Source organism: Clarias gariepinus, chromosome 9 (genome assembly GCF_024256425.1).
Source record: "Clarias gariepinus isolate MV-2021 ecotype Netherlands chromosome 9, CGAR_prim_01v2, whole genome shotgun sequence".
Lineage (NCBI taxonomy): Eukaryota > Metazoa > Chordata > Actinopteri > Siluriformes > Clariidae > Clarias > Clarias gariepinus.
The window spans coordinates 13,297,906-13,312,910 of record NC_071108.1 but is presented as its reverse complement, the minus strand read 5'-3'; the positions used below and the strand labels follow the sequence as shown (position 1 = coordinate 13,312,910).

Here is a 15,005-nt window from a genome sequence, read left to right as displayed (position 1 = left end):
GTAATGCCCTTGATCAAGGGTTAGAGAGGGATTTGGATTGAGCCTTATGTTACAAGATATTTAGCGGTTCAGAGGCATTTCAGAAAAACGTAGAAGCAGTTACTAAGATAACAGTGTAGTTTAAGACAACATCACATTATCAGTTGTGTTTTCTTGTTAAAAGTGCTTCAGTGCCTATTGATGTGTTTTGGTATTGGCATCTAAACAGTAACGTCTCTTTTGCCACCCAGGATGGATCAGGTGGTACCATGACAGACAAACGTCTTAATGTCACATGCAAAAGGTCAATAGGGAATGATATCCTTCTGATCAGACAACCACTCAAAGCTACATAAAGATGGTCTTTGAAATAACGCTTTGTGTAGGACACAATGATTTATTCACTATATTTAAAAAAAGAAAGAAATCCTGTGCTTTTTAATAAGAAATAATTTAAAAATTCAAGTTTAGAAGACATTCTGAAGTTAAAAAAAAAAAAAAAAAAAGTACAAATTAATGTGCTATAGAAATGGCAGTTTGCTGTGTCACTTGAATCTAGCAATATTGCAGTTAAGTCGCTATTCTGCAGTAAGTGTCTACAGTCACAGTGGGAAAACACAGTGTCCAAACTTGTGCCCGTGCCCCATCTAGATAAACAAATGCCCATCTATGTCCAATTCAGCACATTCAACTGCTGGGTCGAGGTGCCAAACCTGCCTGTAACCTCTGAAAACATTCCACGTCATAGCCTATAATCAATATTCACATATCTATAGGAATACCAGTAAAACAGTGACATGTATGATTTGTGACATATCAGAGCCTGGTGTAACTACTAGACATAAACCTATCCTTTATCCATTAACTCTTTTCAGCAATGCTCCAAAAAAAAAAAAAAACAAGCTATGCATATTTATCAGCTGGAATAATCTGCTATTGTTATCATGCATCTTATGATTGTCCCTGTTAAATTAGCTTGGTTTGAATGGGGTTTTTTGGGGGTAAAACGGTATTTCATATTTATAGACAAATAACTGGAATCTTGAATATTAAATTTAACATTAGCTAAAAATCCTGACACCAAAGAGCACCTGTGACGCGTCATGTTCAGTATGTTGCTCCTTTGCCACAATGAAATAGCACTATGTCCTCAAAGAACAGTGGCCATACAGATAACGGCATTAGCCTACACTGCTACAGAACCATGACCTTCCATCAAATGCTGAAATGTCTATACATAGGTGTACGAAATCAACCAGAGGTGACAGTGACTGCATGATGTGTCCTCTGTGCTGAGGGCTCAGTACTGCTAATATTGAACAATGTGTGCAGAGCTCAACCAAGACATGCTTAATCTATTTCTATGGTTTACATCTCCAGCCATGGTGAGTAGAAGTAATCTGTGAAACAACTACGATAATCTGTCTAATATCCTTGTATAAATAAACAACTGGTTCATTTGTATTGATTAGTCTCTATTAATTTAAAAGGTAGGCTCTTTAGATCATAATATAAGTAGCCAAACCTGGGCAAAAGACACTGTATGTGATTTGATTTGGACAACAAGCTTATTTACAAGTTTAGAGCTCTGTTTCCTACTGGCGTTTTTTTTAAGTGTAAACAATGACCAAGGGGGAGCGACCACTTGTAGTGATTTTACTGAGGTACTTTTGCGAGAATATCCTCTGTCCCCAATCCTTTATAAAACAATACTTAAAAACCTGTAAAAAGTCTTATTAGGTTTGTGGGGTTTAATGTGACTCCATCAACTACCTTTGCACCACATCGCTGATCTCTTTAATGCATGAGTGCAAGTTGTCCAGAGCGGGACTCGTCCCGCTTCCACCTAACCCACCCCCACCACCCGTAGAAGAAGCCCGCAGTTCCTGGAGGCTGAGCTCCAGCTTCCCCAAAGCCTCACGAAAGGCAAACTTGTTACGAGTTTGAGGGATGCAGTCTACATAGCCTGAACAGTAGTCGAGTAACTGGTGACCAGCATCCAAGACCTGGCTGCTGAAGCATGACTCTGTACTGTTGTGAAGAGCAAGGCTCAGGCACTCGGCACACTCCAGCAAAGCTTCTTTACTGACTTTTTCCAGTGGTATACGTTCGACCTGTTGCCGGGTCCTTCTTAGAGTCAGCTTTGATGAACCAGAGTTAGTGCCACCGTTGGCCATCTTGCTTGTTGTTGTGTTACCAGAAGAAGCAACAGGTGTTGGAGGTGCTTGAGGCGGCGGGATGCACGGTCGAGCTCCTCCTGACCCTCTCCCCGACCTTTTGACCCCATCCCCATTCAGGTCTGGGCCCATGTTGATTCCCTCATCGGCACCATCTGTGCTAAAACTGTGTTGAAGAGAACGCAGTGTGGGTGGAGGAGGTGGGGCACACTTGGGCTTAATAAGTCGTGGCCTATCACTGCCACTGTCAGCCAGCAGTTTGAATCGGTTGCCTTGTGAGTCTACACCAACCAGGTGTGCATCAGCTGTGCTGGACTTCAACGTGGGAGAGATCAGGACTGGAACTTTATGATTGTGTGGGCCAACTACTGTTTTAGACGGAGAAGACCAGACTGGCCTGTCATCCTGCCCCACTCTAACCTGTGTATGAGCATCAGACTCGGCCTCGCCCCCGACCCCTGGTGCCCTTGCTGCTCCTGTGCCCACAGATACCGCTCGCGGCAGTAGTTTAGCTTTGGGCCTGTCTCGGATCTGCGCTGTGCCCTCATCTAACTTTCGAGGCGGAGGAGCATCTGTTGGTCTCGGGACACCATTCTCTGGCTGTGAAGTGGTGGACACTGTGCGTTCCAGTGGTGGCTTGCTACGATTCCTGGGTAAAGTTAGTGCCATGCGGTCCAAATCTGGCAGCCCAGCTGACATGGAGGAAGTAGAATTTGAACGAGGAAAGGGTCTGGCTCCCCCACCTCCTTCATCAGTCCCAGAAGACTTCCCAGTTCTCAACCCCAGGGTCTTTTTAATAAGGCGTGGTGTGAAAAAGCCTGCAAGCCCCGCCCAACTACTGCTGCTGCCAACCTGGGTAGCCGTGGAGGAGTTTGACCCAGAGAGCTTCTGCCCAAACGTGGCTCCACAACACCGTGACTGTACATGGTTTCCTTCACCATGAGAAGGAGAGAAGCCAAGGCCATCATTCTGAGGCAATGGAGGAGGGGGACCATCAAGTGCAGTTGTGGGATCATACTTCTTTTGGGGCTGTGACTCCATCTCACGAAAGGAGCTGCTGGGGGTCACAGGGAGGTTGTGCTGTGGCTGAGAGCTGGAGGCGGTTGTTGATGACTTCTTCTTCATAAAGGAACTGAAGAAGCCAGCTTTGCGGTCACGATTAAAAGTGGCATCCAGTGGGTCATCAAGCAGGCCACCTGAGGATTTGTCTCTTTGTTTCCGGGGCAGGGCCGGAGAGCTGCTGGAACGACCATCCCCTGCCAGCAGAGTGACTGAAAAGCCCAAACACAAGAAAACATATCACAAGTTAGTGAATGAAAAATCTTCGAAAGGACCCAACACTATCTAAATTGTACTGAATTGTTCCCTATAATAAGAAATAAGGCACGTCTGACAGAAGCTGGCACATTCAAGTTTTTCTGGCTTGAAGGCATGGTTAATCAAAAGTGCCCAAACCCTGACTTAAATATACTTGTTCTATTACATAAGAGCCAGTTACTTAATTATATCTGGAGCCTTGTGTTTATCTCTAATTACAAAGCTTGGGTACATTGGTAAATGACCTAGTTTGACTTTAATGAAAGGCAGTACCTTTGTGTGTTATTCATATTCTAATCCTTTAACAGGCATTAGGGCAATGGGAGTGATGGTGCAATAATGTGAAAAGTATGCGGATCCTATGCATTTATAGGAAACCAAAAAGAGGGACCAAACAGCCTGAGAATGAGATTATGGTCCCTAAACTGCATGCTTTCAAGTCTGCTTTTGAAAGAAAGCAGTTAAAATTTTTTTTTAAAAGTACCGTTCCAGTTTGTTTGAAAACTCTAAACCTAACCTGGAAATGCATCAGGGTGACATTATTATTAGAACAGTGGTAGTGTTTTGTTGGAAGCCACTACTGTAGGAGTTAAAATGCTCTGCTGCTAGATAAAGATGAAATGGGGACAAAATGATGCCAAGCTAAAACTGTGTACATGAAGGTGATCATGTAAAGGATGAAATATTTAAAATGTTTATTTAAAATAAAAATAATTGTGTTAATGAGCTTTTGGCAAACACAAACATGCTTTAAATAAATAAAAACATAAATAATTTGTACAATGTTATACATAAATAATGCTGCACAAATCAGGTTAGATTCCATTTAATTAAAACATAAGGTTGACATGCTGAGGTGTTTATGGGGTATTGGTTTGTTAGGTGCTTGTGTGTTACTTGTTAAGTGATGGGCGACAAAGGGGGACAATACAACAATTAAATGACACCATATCGACATTAACAAACAAACAAATCTCCAGAATTATAATCAACAAATGAATTATTAGAGAATACACTGTAGGTTATTTTATAAAGAATAATATGTAGTGATCAAATGCTTGGAATGCTAAAAATATTATCAAATTTACTAAAGCATAATATGAATAATTGTCATGGTTAATATTTTAAATATCCATTTAAAGTTGTATATTGAAAAATATTTACAAACTTTTTACAAAAGAAATAAGAAAAAATAAGAAAATGAAATAGAATCTGTGCCCGCTAATACTGCTGATATATTGCGTGTGCGTATCTATACAAGACATGTATGTGTCTGCGTGGGTGTGCAATTGAAGTGCGTCTCCTTTAGTCTAGGAGAAACACCACTCCCATTCTCTTGAGTCTGCGCTGGAGACGTGTGAAGTGGACATCAGCTGGTGTACCTGAAGGACCGTGAGCTCCAGGCTCGTGCCGACTCTCCAGACCCTCCGTGTTCTCCTTATTGTCCGAGTGCTTCTTCGGTTGCCGTGACTTCGAGGGCACGAGGGGCTGATCGTGACTGAATGGATGCACTACCCCACCCTTACCACAAGAGGCAGTCTTGCACAGTTCCTCTGCCACTTCTGCAAAGTTAAGAAAGTGAGCATTTGATTGGTGACTCATTCCAGCTGAAAATCATTTTAGACTAATTAATTAGCCTCGCTCATTAAGGGTAGGGCATTTAGAACCTCTATTTTAATGGCCAGCCCTGTTTTGAATAATCTACACTGATATTTATGTTATTTCACATTAGGCTCAGGATTTATCCAAGTAACTGCACCAATAGTAAATGACCATTTGGACATTGCGCTGTTAGATATGAATGTACAACAAGTATGAGCAATAGAATAATCAATAGAACCCATCAGTTTATTGACAGATAAATTGAATCGTATCCTTTGGAACTATAAATATCGTAAATAATAATATGAATAATAATAATAATCATTATCATCATTTTAAATGTACCTTCCGATATGCTGGAGTCATGGAACATTGTCTCAAAGGCCTGATGGGTCTCTGCAAATGAGGGTCTATCCAGTGGACTCCACTGCCAACCTGAAAAAAGCATGACAAAAGACATGTCAAAGTAAAAAATAAATTAAAAACTCATGAATTCAAAAAAATTAAATTTAGCATGATTTAACATGATGTGATGTATAATGTGTTTACGATGAGGTTTATCCAAATTCAGATTGTTAACAGAGCCATGCAAACGACAGGCGACAGGATGAAAATGCACTCACATGCTCTCATGAGTTCATAGACTTTGGGTGGACAGCCTTCTGGCTGCTCCATGCGGTAGCCCTTCTCCAGCAGGTCATAAACCTGAGACAGGTCAATACCGGGGTACGGAGACATACCGTACGTCGCGATCTCCCACAGAAGTACTCCGAATGCTAAAGGACATGCACAGGCGCCAGAAGAAACCAGAAATCAATATAAAGAGAATCCAGGACAAACAGCATTGAGTCTCAAATTACTCCAAAGTGTGAATCTCTGGATGCAGGAAAAAGAACTGACCCCAGACGTCTGATTTGATGGAAAAGGTGTTGTAGGCCAGGCTCTCAGGTGCGGTCCACTTGATGGGGAACTTGGCGCCGGCGTGGGCCGTGTACGTGTCTCCTGTCATCAGCCGACTCAAGCCAAAATCAGCCACCTTCACCACATGGTTCTCCCCTACTAGACAGTTTCTTGCAGCCAGGTCCCTGAGAGAGACAGTGTAAAGGAAAGAAAGACATATTATTATGTCTTCCTGAAAACTAAGTCAATTTGTCCAACATGCAATTTAATAGTCACAGTGCTACACAAGAGCTTGTGAGAAACAGATGTGCGAGCCAGTGTCTGCAGAACTGTGGCACGTTCTCTATGACAAGTCTACAACCTACTGGACAACTTCTTTATATTCTTATATTTATATATATATAAAAAAAAAAAACACTTTATTTAATTTTTATTAAATTGATTTTGTGATGTCAGATTACTACCTGTGAATAAAGTTCTTCTTTTCCAGGTATTCCATGGCGGAGGAGATCTGAGTAGCCATATAGAGCAGCACGACAGCGTTCACCTCCTCGCGGTCACACTCGCGTAGGTAGTCCAGCAGGTTGCCGTGAGGCATGTACTCCGTCACTATGTAAAACGGAGGCTCCAGTGTGCACACACCTGAACAAGCAAGAAAATGTCCATTCAGTTAGAAACGCCGTTGAGTCCGAGATCGTACGCCTGAATTATATCATCATCATCATCATCATCATCATATGAATCGAATTAAATCGGAATTAATACTAACCAAGCAGCTGCACCAGATTGGGGTGTTTCACCTCTTTCATGACAGCGGCCTCTTTCAGAAATTCCTCCACTTCCATAGTGTCTTCCTGTCATATGAAATCCAACAAAATAAAACGGTAAATATTCTCCACTAATTAAATGCTTCCGGATAGACGAGATGAAAATAAATGCCTTAAGACAGACCTTGAGTGTTTTGACAGCAACAGTGAGGTTGTATTTCTTCCAGACCCCCACATAGACCTCGCCATACTGGCCTCCTCCTAGCTTGTGCTTCATGGTGATATCGGTACGCTCCATCTCCCACTTGTCATGGATGGGTGAGACTCCGTAGACAGTGGGCTTGTTGCATTTTGGGGCCGGATAGTGCAGCGTCGTCACCAAACCGTCCGCTACAGTGGAATGATGGTGGACCAACTCGGCTAATGTGCTGAACCTGCTTTCAGAAGTTACGTAGACCTGCGGAAAAGAAAGATTAAGTAAACATTTCTGTGCCCGGCAAATCATATTTGTAGATATAATTGTGAAAAAATTATTCAATAAAAGAAGTATAGAAATGTCCCACCTTGCCATCGGAGGCAGTATTGATGCGGTAGTGGTAGACTCGGCCCTCGTAGCGCAGCGAGATGGAGAGCTGGCCCGGGCTGCTCTCGCTCTCTCTCACGAGGAAGCTGCCGTTGATCAGGCTGCTGAGTAGATACTCGGCCGCACTGCGAGACACGGGTCCATGATACCAGCTGTGCTTTTCCAGGCTGTTCACCGGCGTGATGTAGTTACTGGGAACCCAGCCCTGACCGTTCTTAGAGCGGACCTCACTCCACTCGCCATTCTGGTTGTAGCCCAGCACCCTGAGCTTCTCTCCTGAGACACATAAGGATTCAGGGAAGTGGTTAAAACCAAACCTCAGTGAGGTAAAAACCAGTGTAAACTTTTGGGTTCTTTTTTTTTTTTTTGTGCAAGGACACAACACTTATGTTTGAGTTAAAGACATATGGTTGCGGTAGTGGAAAGCTTCTAACAAAGCATTACCATCGCTCCTCAAACCCACTGCTATGCCTGCATCCATTTTCTCCTCTTTTATAGCACCGATGATGGAGCCGAGAGCATCTCACTTCGCTGTTAAACTAAGATGCCATATTTTCAAGCTCCATAACAGCAAATTGCACTATGTGGCTCCAGTGGGCCGTTTTGAAAACCCAACTCCAGCAGATCCTGTTTCTCCTTGTCAGGAACAGCCAGACAATATCAGGGCTCTGGCAGGCAGTGCCACATCACAGCCAATATATAGAGAGATTAAAATGCATCCACTAAGCACTAATTCCCTCGCTCTGATTACGCCACTCTATGTTTACCCACCTGCTATGGGGCCAACTGGGAGGATTACGAAATGCTCGGGCATTAGCGTTTCACCAGGAGAGTCCGCAGTGGCCGCTGTCTTGCACTACAAACGTTAATCCTATTTACAGCAGCTTGGTAAGAGGAGGCGGTGTTAATGGGTAATTATTAGGACAGACATTCGTCCGGGGATTGCATTTAGTGCAATAAATCTGAAATCAAAATGAAGGCTTTAATAATATGATCAAGAATTTGACTGGGCGACTGCATTCCTCGTACCTTTCGTGATGCTCAGTGTGTTGTCACCACTGGCCACAAAGTCGTAAAGTGCGACAAACAGGTTGGGGTCACTCTCGGCGGCTCCCAGCAGGTTCTCCTTTGAGCTCCAACGCACAGCTTCGGTCAGAGCAGACGAGTCCAATCCAAAAGGCCTGTGCAGGGCTTCTGTCCCAGGAAGGCAAAACATGAAAGAAAGAAAAAAAGAGAGACGTCAGTAAGGGGGGAAAAAAAGCTCATTGAAAAAGGTGTGGAAAGGAGAGAAGACGTCAAACACCAAGCCCTCAGGGAAGGGCTTAAGATGACTGAGTCACAAAGACATAAGAGGGAGTGAGGAGGGAAAAAGAACAGGGATTACGAATGACTGAGTGTGAAGATATGCGGGGGAGATTAAAATAAATGGAACAAAGGGTGGAGAGTTACTTAATGCAAAAAAAGTTACGCAATAAAAGAAAATATTTTATTTTGTCTACTAATAGAATTAAAAACCTTTCGCAAATTAACTGATAACTGTAAACAAAGATACATAAAAATATGGCTCACGGAGAATATTCCTAAACCTGACGTATTCTGGAATAAAAGAGTATACCTGCGAGATCGTACCAATCCACGCTCCGCTGTTGGGTAGCGATCAGTTTATTCCTGTTTTCCTCGAAGCTGCTGCTAGATGGTAAAGTGCGCACAGGCATCGCTCTGCTCTGAGAACTTCTCTTCTATACATATACACACACACACTGTACATATACCTCCGGTACGTAGCTGCCACATGAGACTAAAAAGTTTTTGCTCAGCCGGTGATTTATATATGTAACGTGGTGCTGAAGGAAGGAGGAGTCGAGGATGCATGATTGGAAAAACACTGTGGTGGAGCTTCTACAATCGGTTGCCCACACCCCTTCCAGCATGCCTAGGTTTACTCCTCCTTTCTCCACAGCTGTTTGCCAGCCACTCGCACATATGCAGGCACATGGCTGTACACACGCAGGAAGCATGTCTAGGCAGCTGCCCCGTCACTATAGACACGGTGTATACAAGTGCAGGGAGAAGAAAAAAAGGACAACATAGAGATGTGGAAGAAGAAAGAAGAAGAAATTAGGAACCAAAATATGTTTTTTCCTTCCATCTCTAGTAGGTAGGGTCATGAATCACCTGGGTCCCCCTGAGACAATCGTATCAGGATACCTACCTGTATGTGCTGATTACATTTGCATTGCAACTCTATAAGAATTAGAATTTTATAAATATCTATATTTAATATATATTTTTTTAATTAGATTTTGTTACAATTCTAAACAAACATACGTCATACACACCAAACATCTTATAGGTAAATATATCCTTTTTGGCTAGCCGTAGTAGCAAAACTAATGAACTATAATGTTGAGGCCGATGCAGTCCTTAACAAGCAGTTTAACAGCACCAAGGTCCCTTCAGCCTGACTTTAATTTTTACAATAATTCCTAATGATTTCACAAGTAGCTTCAAGTAGCAAATTTTTGGGAACGTGTTACCTGCGTTTTCAGGAAAAATGATATGTCTATGACAAAGTGCATATTATCTATCAGCACTACAAGAACAAGCTCACACCAGTGCTCACCACACCTTTGTTTTGGAGAAGCACATAATGAAGTCCCCTCCTCTTCACCTGACTCAGCCAGAGCTCCCAGTACATGGTCCCATTAAAGTCCAAAACCAATCCACAGATCGCTCGGAGCCTGACGCACCACGCTGGTCTTTGTTGGGGCTCAGACTTCAGAATTTCCAACAAAGTTCCTTTAAAGCTAAAGCCAGATGGTTACAGGGTCTACATAGTGACCGCTCCAGTGCAAACATGAAGAAACCTAAGCTCTTATGAAGGGTCTTGCTTGGGATCTCTACAGGAAAAGTGTGCATAAGGGCATGCATTTCACAGACTGGTGGGGGGTTGACACTCGCCCTTGACAGATGTCTACATTTCTCCAACCACACACACAATGGAGAGCAAGTGAGCACGAGCAAGTGTGAAGCGTGATCATGGGAGAGGATAAGCTCAGAGAATAGATCCATGGCTTGTGAGTTGATCGTGATTTACGAATACGTTAAGAGGTTTCCACTTATTAAAGCATGCGTTTTCCTGTAATCTCCGGCTCTTAGAACATTAGCCGACGTTTACTAGAACAGGATTCTCAATTATTAACACCATCTGCAGCCAGACAACTTAAAAGGACCTACCGTACGGAAAGAAAAAACCTCTGAGGGATTAAAATGGAAAATAATTGAAGAGCTAACAGGGAGAGGATAACGAACACGCTCACAAAACAAACTAATGGACTGTTTTATGATCAAAGAAGGATGAATGACATCAGCAGCACTGACCAAAGGCCAAAGATCTTAAAACACATTCCAGTATATGTATTAGGCATTTCCAAAGCCGTATGAGTTTTATTCCCTGCTAAAAGGGCTTTTCTGTAAGGGATTGATGTAAAACAGTATATATGTAATACCCTTACACGAGGCAGGACGTGTGCCAAGCGAGCGTACTGGCCGGCAAATGTTCTCTGTATGTGTGGGGGTATAATGTAGGAGATGCCACACAGGACAGCTGGGACAGGGGGGGGGCTGGGGGGGCTAGTGTTGATCTGAAAGAGGACATTGATCCCCTTCCTGATCTGAGCCCCTCGCACAGCTGCTGGGGGCAGGACAGCTGAAGCAGCACCTCTGTAAATCCTTCAGACACTGGCATGCTGTCATTCCTATGCCATAACACATTACTAAGAGTGCGACAAAAACACAAATGTAGGCATAGTAATGCCGTGATTAGATTTAATGTGATTCTATAGAGCAAGGCGGCATGGTGGAGCGGCAGGTATAGCTAGTTAGTTTCAGTTTTTCCTGTCTCTTATGTCTTCTCATTTCTAACCTACCCATGATGTCCAGGTAGCAGGGAGGGCATACTCTCTCTCCGCTGCCCATCACAGTGACACAAGCCATATCACAGGAATCTGTGAGCTCATCCCTGTGGGAGAGAGCAGTTACTGTAGCTCGTTCCTATGAATGTGTCACGTAGCCCTGTGATGCAGCACATGCAGCAGTTCGAATAGATAAGAGTGTCAGAAACACTGATTCACATGCTTATGCTGATAAAAGGTGATCCACTTGTTGTGTCATGTCCAGGGCATAAACGTTTGCTTTTAGTGACACCCACAAAACTCCATAAAAGGCCAAGCTCACACAGCTGGAACAGCGAGTGAATACCAACGCTAGATTTCCCCAGTGAAACAGAAACTGAAGGGCAAATATCTGGAGTTAAAACATTATTAAACATCCTCTTATTGAGATTATTTGCTATTAGCCTAGACCTATACGTTTGAAATAGTACATTAAATAGTTAAATATCACAGATCTAATTTCAACCGCAATGTGTGTCAAAATAATTAATGTTTCTTTTTTTTTTTATCAAATCATGCAGCCCTGTTGACATGAAAACAAAGAAAAACGTAAAGAAAACCTTCTATTGTATCCAAGTGATTTTGGACTTGAAGTACATAATGCAGAAAAACGCAATTTCTACCAATCTCTCCCAAAGCAAATAAATGATTGTCTTAATTTATGGATTTCTGTTGGCTTGGATATATATATACTGTATATATACACAGTATAATATTAGATGTCTTTAGTCAATAATAAGAAATAATTGGGATTTGTGTAAAAAAGAAATTGTTTGGTTTATAGGTGCCATCTACTGTACCTTACACTTACTGTGCATACCAAGTACATCACGCATCAAGTACATTTGCTATGTTCACCCCCACACCCTAACCTCCAAAGCAAAGTGTCCTTATGACACGGGCCAGACAGTGAATAACCCTAACGGTGTGACTTGGTTTTAATATATGGATTAATGTTGACTTGCTTTCATTTCTTGAGTAAATGCCATTGATCCAAAATGAATGGAATTTGTACGCAACTAAAAAAACCACAATATATTGTCAGTTTAATAACACTGCAAATAACGCTCAATTTATACAATTTAAAAAACGTTTAAAGAGGTTTACATCAACTTTTGTGCAGACTTTGGTACCAAATTGATTACATAACTGCCTCCACAATTTACTTACTGAAAAAAAAAAAAACAAGTCGTATGCAGCTTAATAAACAAGGCCTATCCACACTATACACCTGAAGTTTTATGCAAATGAATCAGCATCCTGAGGAATGCAGACATCTTCCTGTGTGACGGAATCATGTTTGACTGACTTTGTCATGCACAGCGCCCCCCCCCCCCCCCCCCCCCCCCCCCCTTAAAAAAAATGGGAACGTTTTAAGGATCGCAATTTTAACCCTTTATTAAAATCAACACATTTTGTCACACTAACAGGTTTCAGCCAGTCATGCAGACGTTTCACCACACATCCGGGGGGCTTCATCAGCTCTTTTGCATAGTGGGATAATCCTCACTGACTCATATCTATAAGATATCATGTGACACCACAGGCTGGAAATGCGGAATAGCGTCAAACCACCAGGATAAACCCGTCAACACTGCATGGTAGGCAGATGATGGGTGTCTTTTTGACTTTTCACTTATTTTACGATGCGTCTTCCAGTTTAAAGTTCAGATTTAGTTGCCCCCGAGGCTGAGGAATCCGACTCCCTGCTGAGGCTTGCGTCCATAAAGCCGTATTTTTTTTTCTCTGGAGGGAGTCAAGACATCAAACTCTGCTCTGTGGAAGATTTCTTTTAAATTAATGATGTATTAACTATTATTCTATTTGATTTTGAACATTTCAAGATGATGTAGATGTCTGCAGAGTTGATGTGTATAATGACGCTTCTGCCTACTGGTTATTTCCAACTTTTTCCAGTAGACTTGTTTTGCTCCCAGCCAGGAATTTCCAACTCCCTGTTACAATCAGATAACCCCAGGGCCCTGCTGTCTAAGAAAGACATTCTTGCATAAGGTAGAGAAGCAAAACATTGTACAGTACGAGCATGCACCGTGAATTTACCTGACAAAGGTGTCACAAAATATGTTCACACCGCTTACTGCTGGCCATCCCTACTACAAGGGGTGTTTAAGTCAAACCAGGTAGACAGTTATGAGAATAAAAACTATTTGTATTCCCTTATGATCTCTTGCTACACTCATCCCAGCACTTTACAAGTACTTGAATACGATCAATGTAGAAAATATTCAGACTTGGGCCCCCCAGGAACTCCTTAAATGGCCAAACCATGTGGCTTGGAGCGAGGTCAGCAGTGTAGGGGGGAAATCCAAGTTACTGTAAGTGCATGTTAAGTTTGTAAATGATTGTGTTTACAGATCATACAGACAAGGATTTGTCTCTTCTACAAACTGGAGACAAGTTATCCAGTGATTTTCAAGCATCAGATGTTCCACTCACTGAATGTCGTTGATGTATCGTTTTCTTTAAAACATTTGCACCATTTAAATGTTTTGCTGCAGGTAGAGTCTCTCATCGTACTGTGCTTAAAGTCTTCTATAAATGTCAATCAGTTTTACACCTTCATTCACAAGAAAGTCCTGGTTTGACTTAAACATCCCTTTCATACAAGATGTTTCCAGATGCCCGAGACCAAAACAAAAGCCTTAAGACAAACCTTTTAGCAATTTTGACAGCAACAGTGATGTTTCTTTCAGACCTGAGCATACTGGCCTTCTCCTACTTGTGCTTCGTGGTAATATTAGCGCAACTTGAACGGCCCCTCGTATATATGGATATTGATTTCAAGGTCATTTTTAGAAGCAGGAACACTTTTCAGGTATTTTTTAACATCCCAATTTGTCTTTAAAAAATATTGGCTTTTATGAAATAAGGCAACAACAACTTAAATTCTAGTGCAAAGCTTACCAAGTATGGACCTAGAACACCAATTGCTACAGCGTGCACATTTTTACATAGTCTCTGTATCACAACTGAGCTTTTAATCTTGGGTAGACTGGTGATTTGATTCAATTTTTTGGATTTTCAATTTAATGTTTATTGTCCGATTTGGCTCAAGCGGCTAAATTCCCTACAGGTTTGCAGGTTAAAGTATTAAAAACAAATCGAATAAGCACTGAAATGCTGTATAATATGTTTTGCTTATTTTTTAAATGTCATGTCCCGTACATAATCGCACACTCTAATTCAGTATGGCCAGTATTGCGCCAAAACTCAACTCAAATGAAGAAGCGGCGATAATCTTGCAAAAAGCGAGTATTTGCAAAAGACGGACCTTGTTAATACCACACTATATAACACGTTCACGTTTACTGAAATCATTTTAAAAGTGAGTTGATTCTCAGTCAAAATCTGACCTAAGAATCCAATTAACTGAATCGAACAAAAAAATCGATTTAAACTGCACAATCGATTAAATCACACCACTCAAGACGTCACTATAGCCTGTGCTACCTCTTTGACAAATATTTAATAGTGCAGTTGTCAATTGGATGTACCCTATGCACAAGGCTTCCCATTTTATAAATGTTATACCACTACACTCAGGTAAATTTCTATGGCCCAAACCATTGCAAAATGCAGCAATCTGAGCTTCCCTGCATGATGAAATGGTGAGCAACACAGCTTAAGTACTTTTTAACATATACCGAACCCTGAATTCTCCACTACTGAGTAGGAGCTCACATCTGTACTCATAAACATTGCAACC

The 15,005-nt window shown here is 41.9% G+C and overlaps 1 protein-coding gene across 5 annotated transcripts in view; it reads right to left on the bottom strand.

Annotated features, from left to right (window-relative positions):
• Window positions 1–1,087: 1,087 nt before the first annotated feature.
• abl2 (c-abl oncogene 2, non-receptor tyrosine kinase) overlaps window positions 1,088–15,005 on the bottom strand; it is a 33,486-nt gene continuing 19,568 nt past the window's right edge. Inside the window, exons 1-11 of one of the 5 annotated variants that reach the window (XM_053503978.1) lie at window positions 8,941–9,334; window positions 8,355–8,519; window positions 7,306–7,601; window positions 6,927–7,199; window positions 6,745–6,829; window positions 6,440–6,617; window positions 5,976–6,160; window positions 5,699–5,851; window positions 5,421–5,510; window positions 4,856–5,035; window positions 1,090–3,427 (exon numbers count right to left, since the gene is read on the bottom strand). In XM_053503978.1, the coding sequence (XP_053359953.1) occupies window positions 1,749–3,427; window positions 4,856–5,035; window positions 5,421–5,510; window positions 5,699–5,851; window positions 5,976–6,160; window positions 6,440–6,617; window positions 6,745–6,829; window positions 6,927–7,199; window positions 7,306–7,601; window positions 8,355–8,519; window positions 8,941–9,040 (3,384 nt within the window). In that variant the 5' untranslated portion in view covers window positions 9,041–9,334 and the 3' untranslated portion in view covers window positions 1,090–1,748. Of the gene's footprint in view, window positions 3,428–4,828; window positions 5,036–5,420; window positions 5,511–5,698; window positions 5,852–5,975; window positions 6,161–6,439; window positions 6,618–6,744; window positions 6,830–6,926; window positions 7,200–7,305; window positions 7,602–8,354; window positions 8,520–8,940; window positions 9,335–15,005 lie in introns of those variants that run through there. The other 4 variants (XM_053503981.1, XM_053503977.1, XM_053503979.1 and 1 more) reach the window with 4 other exon arrangements.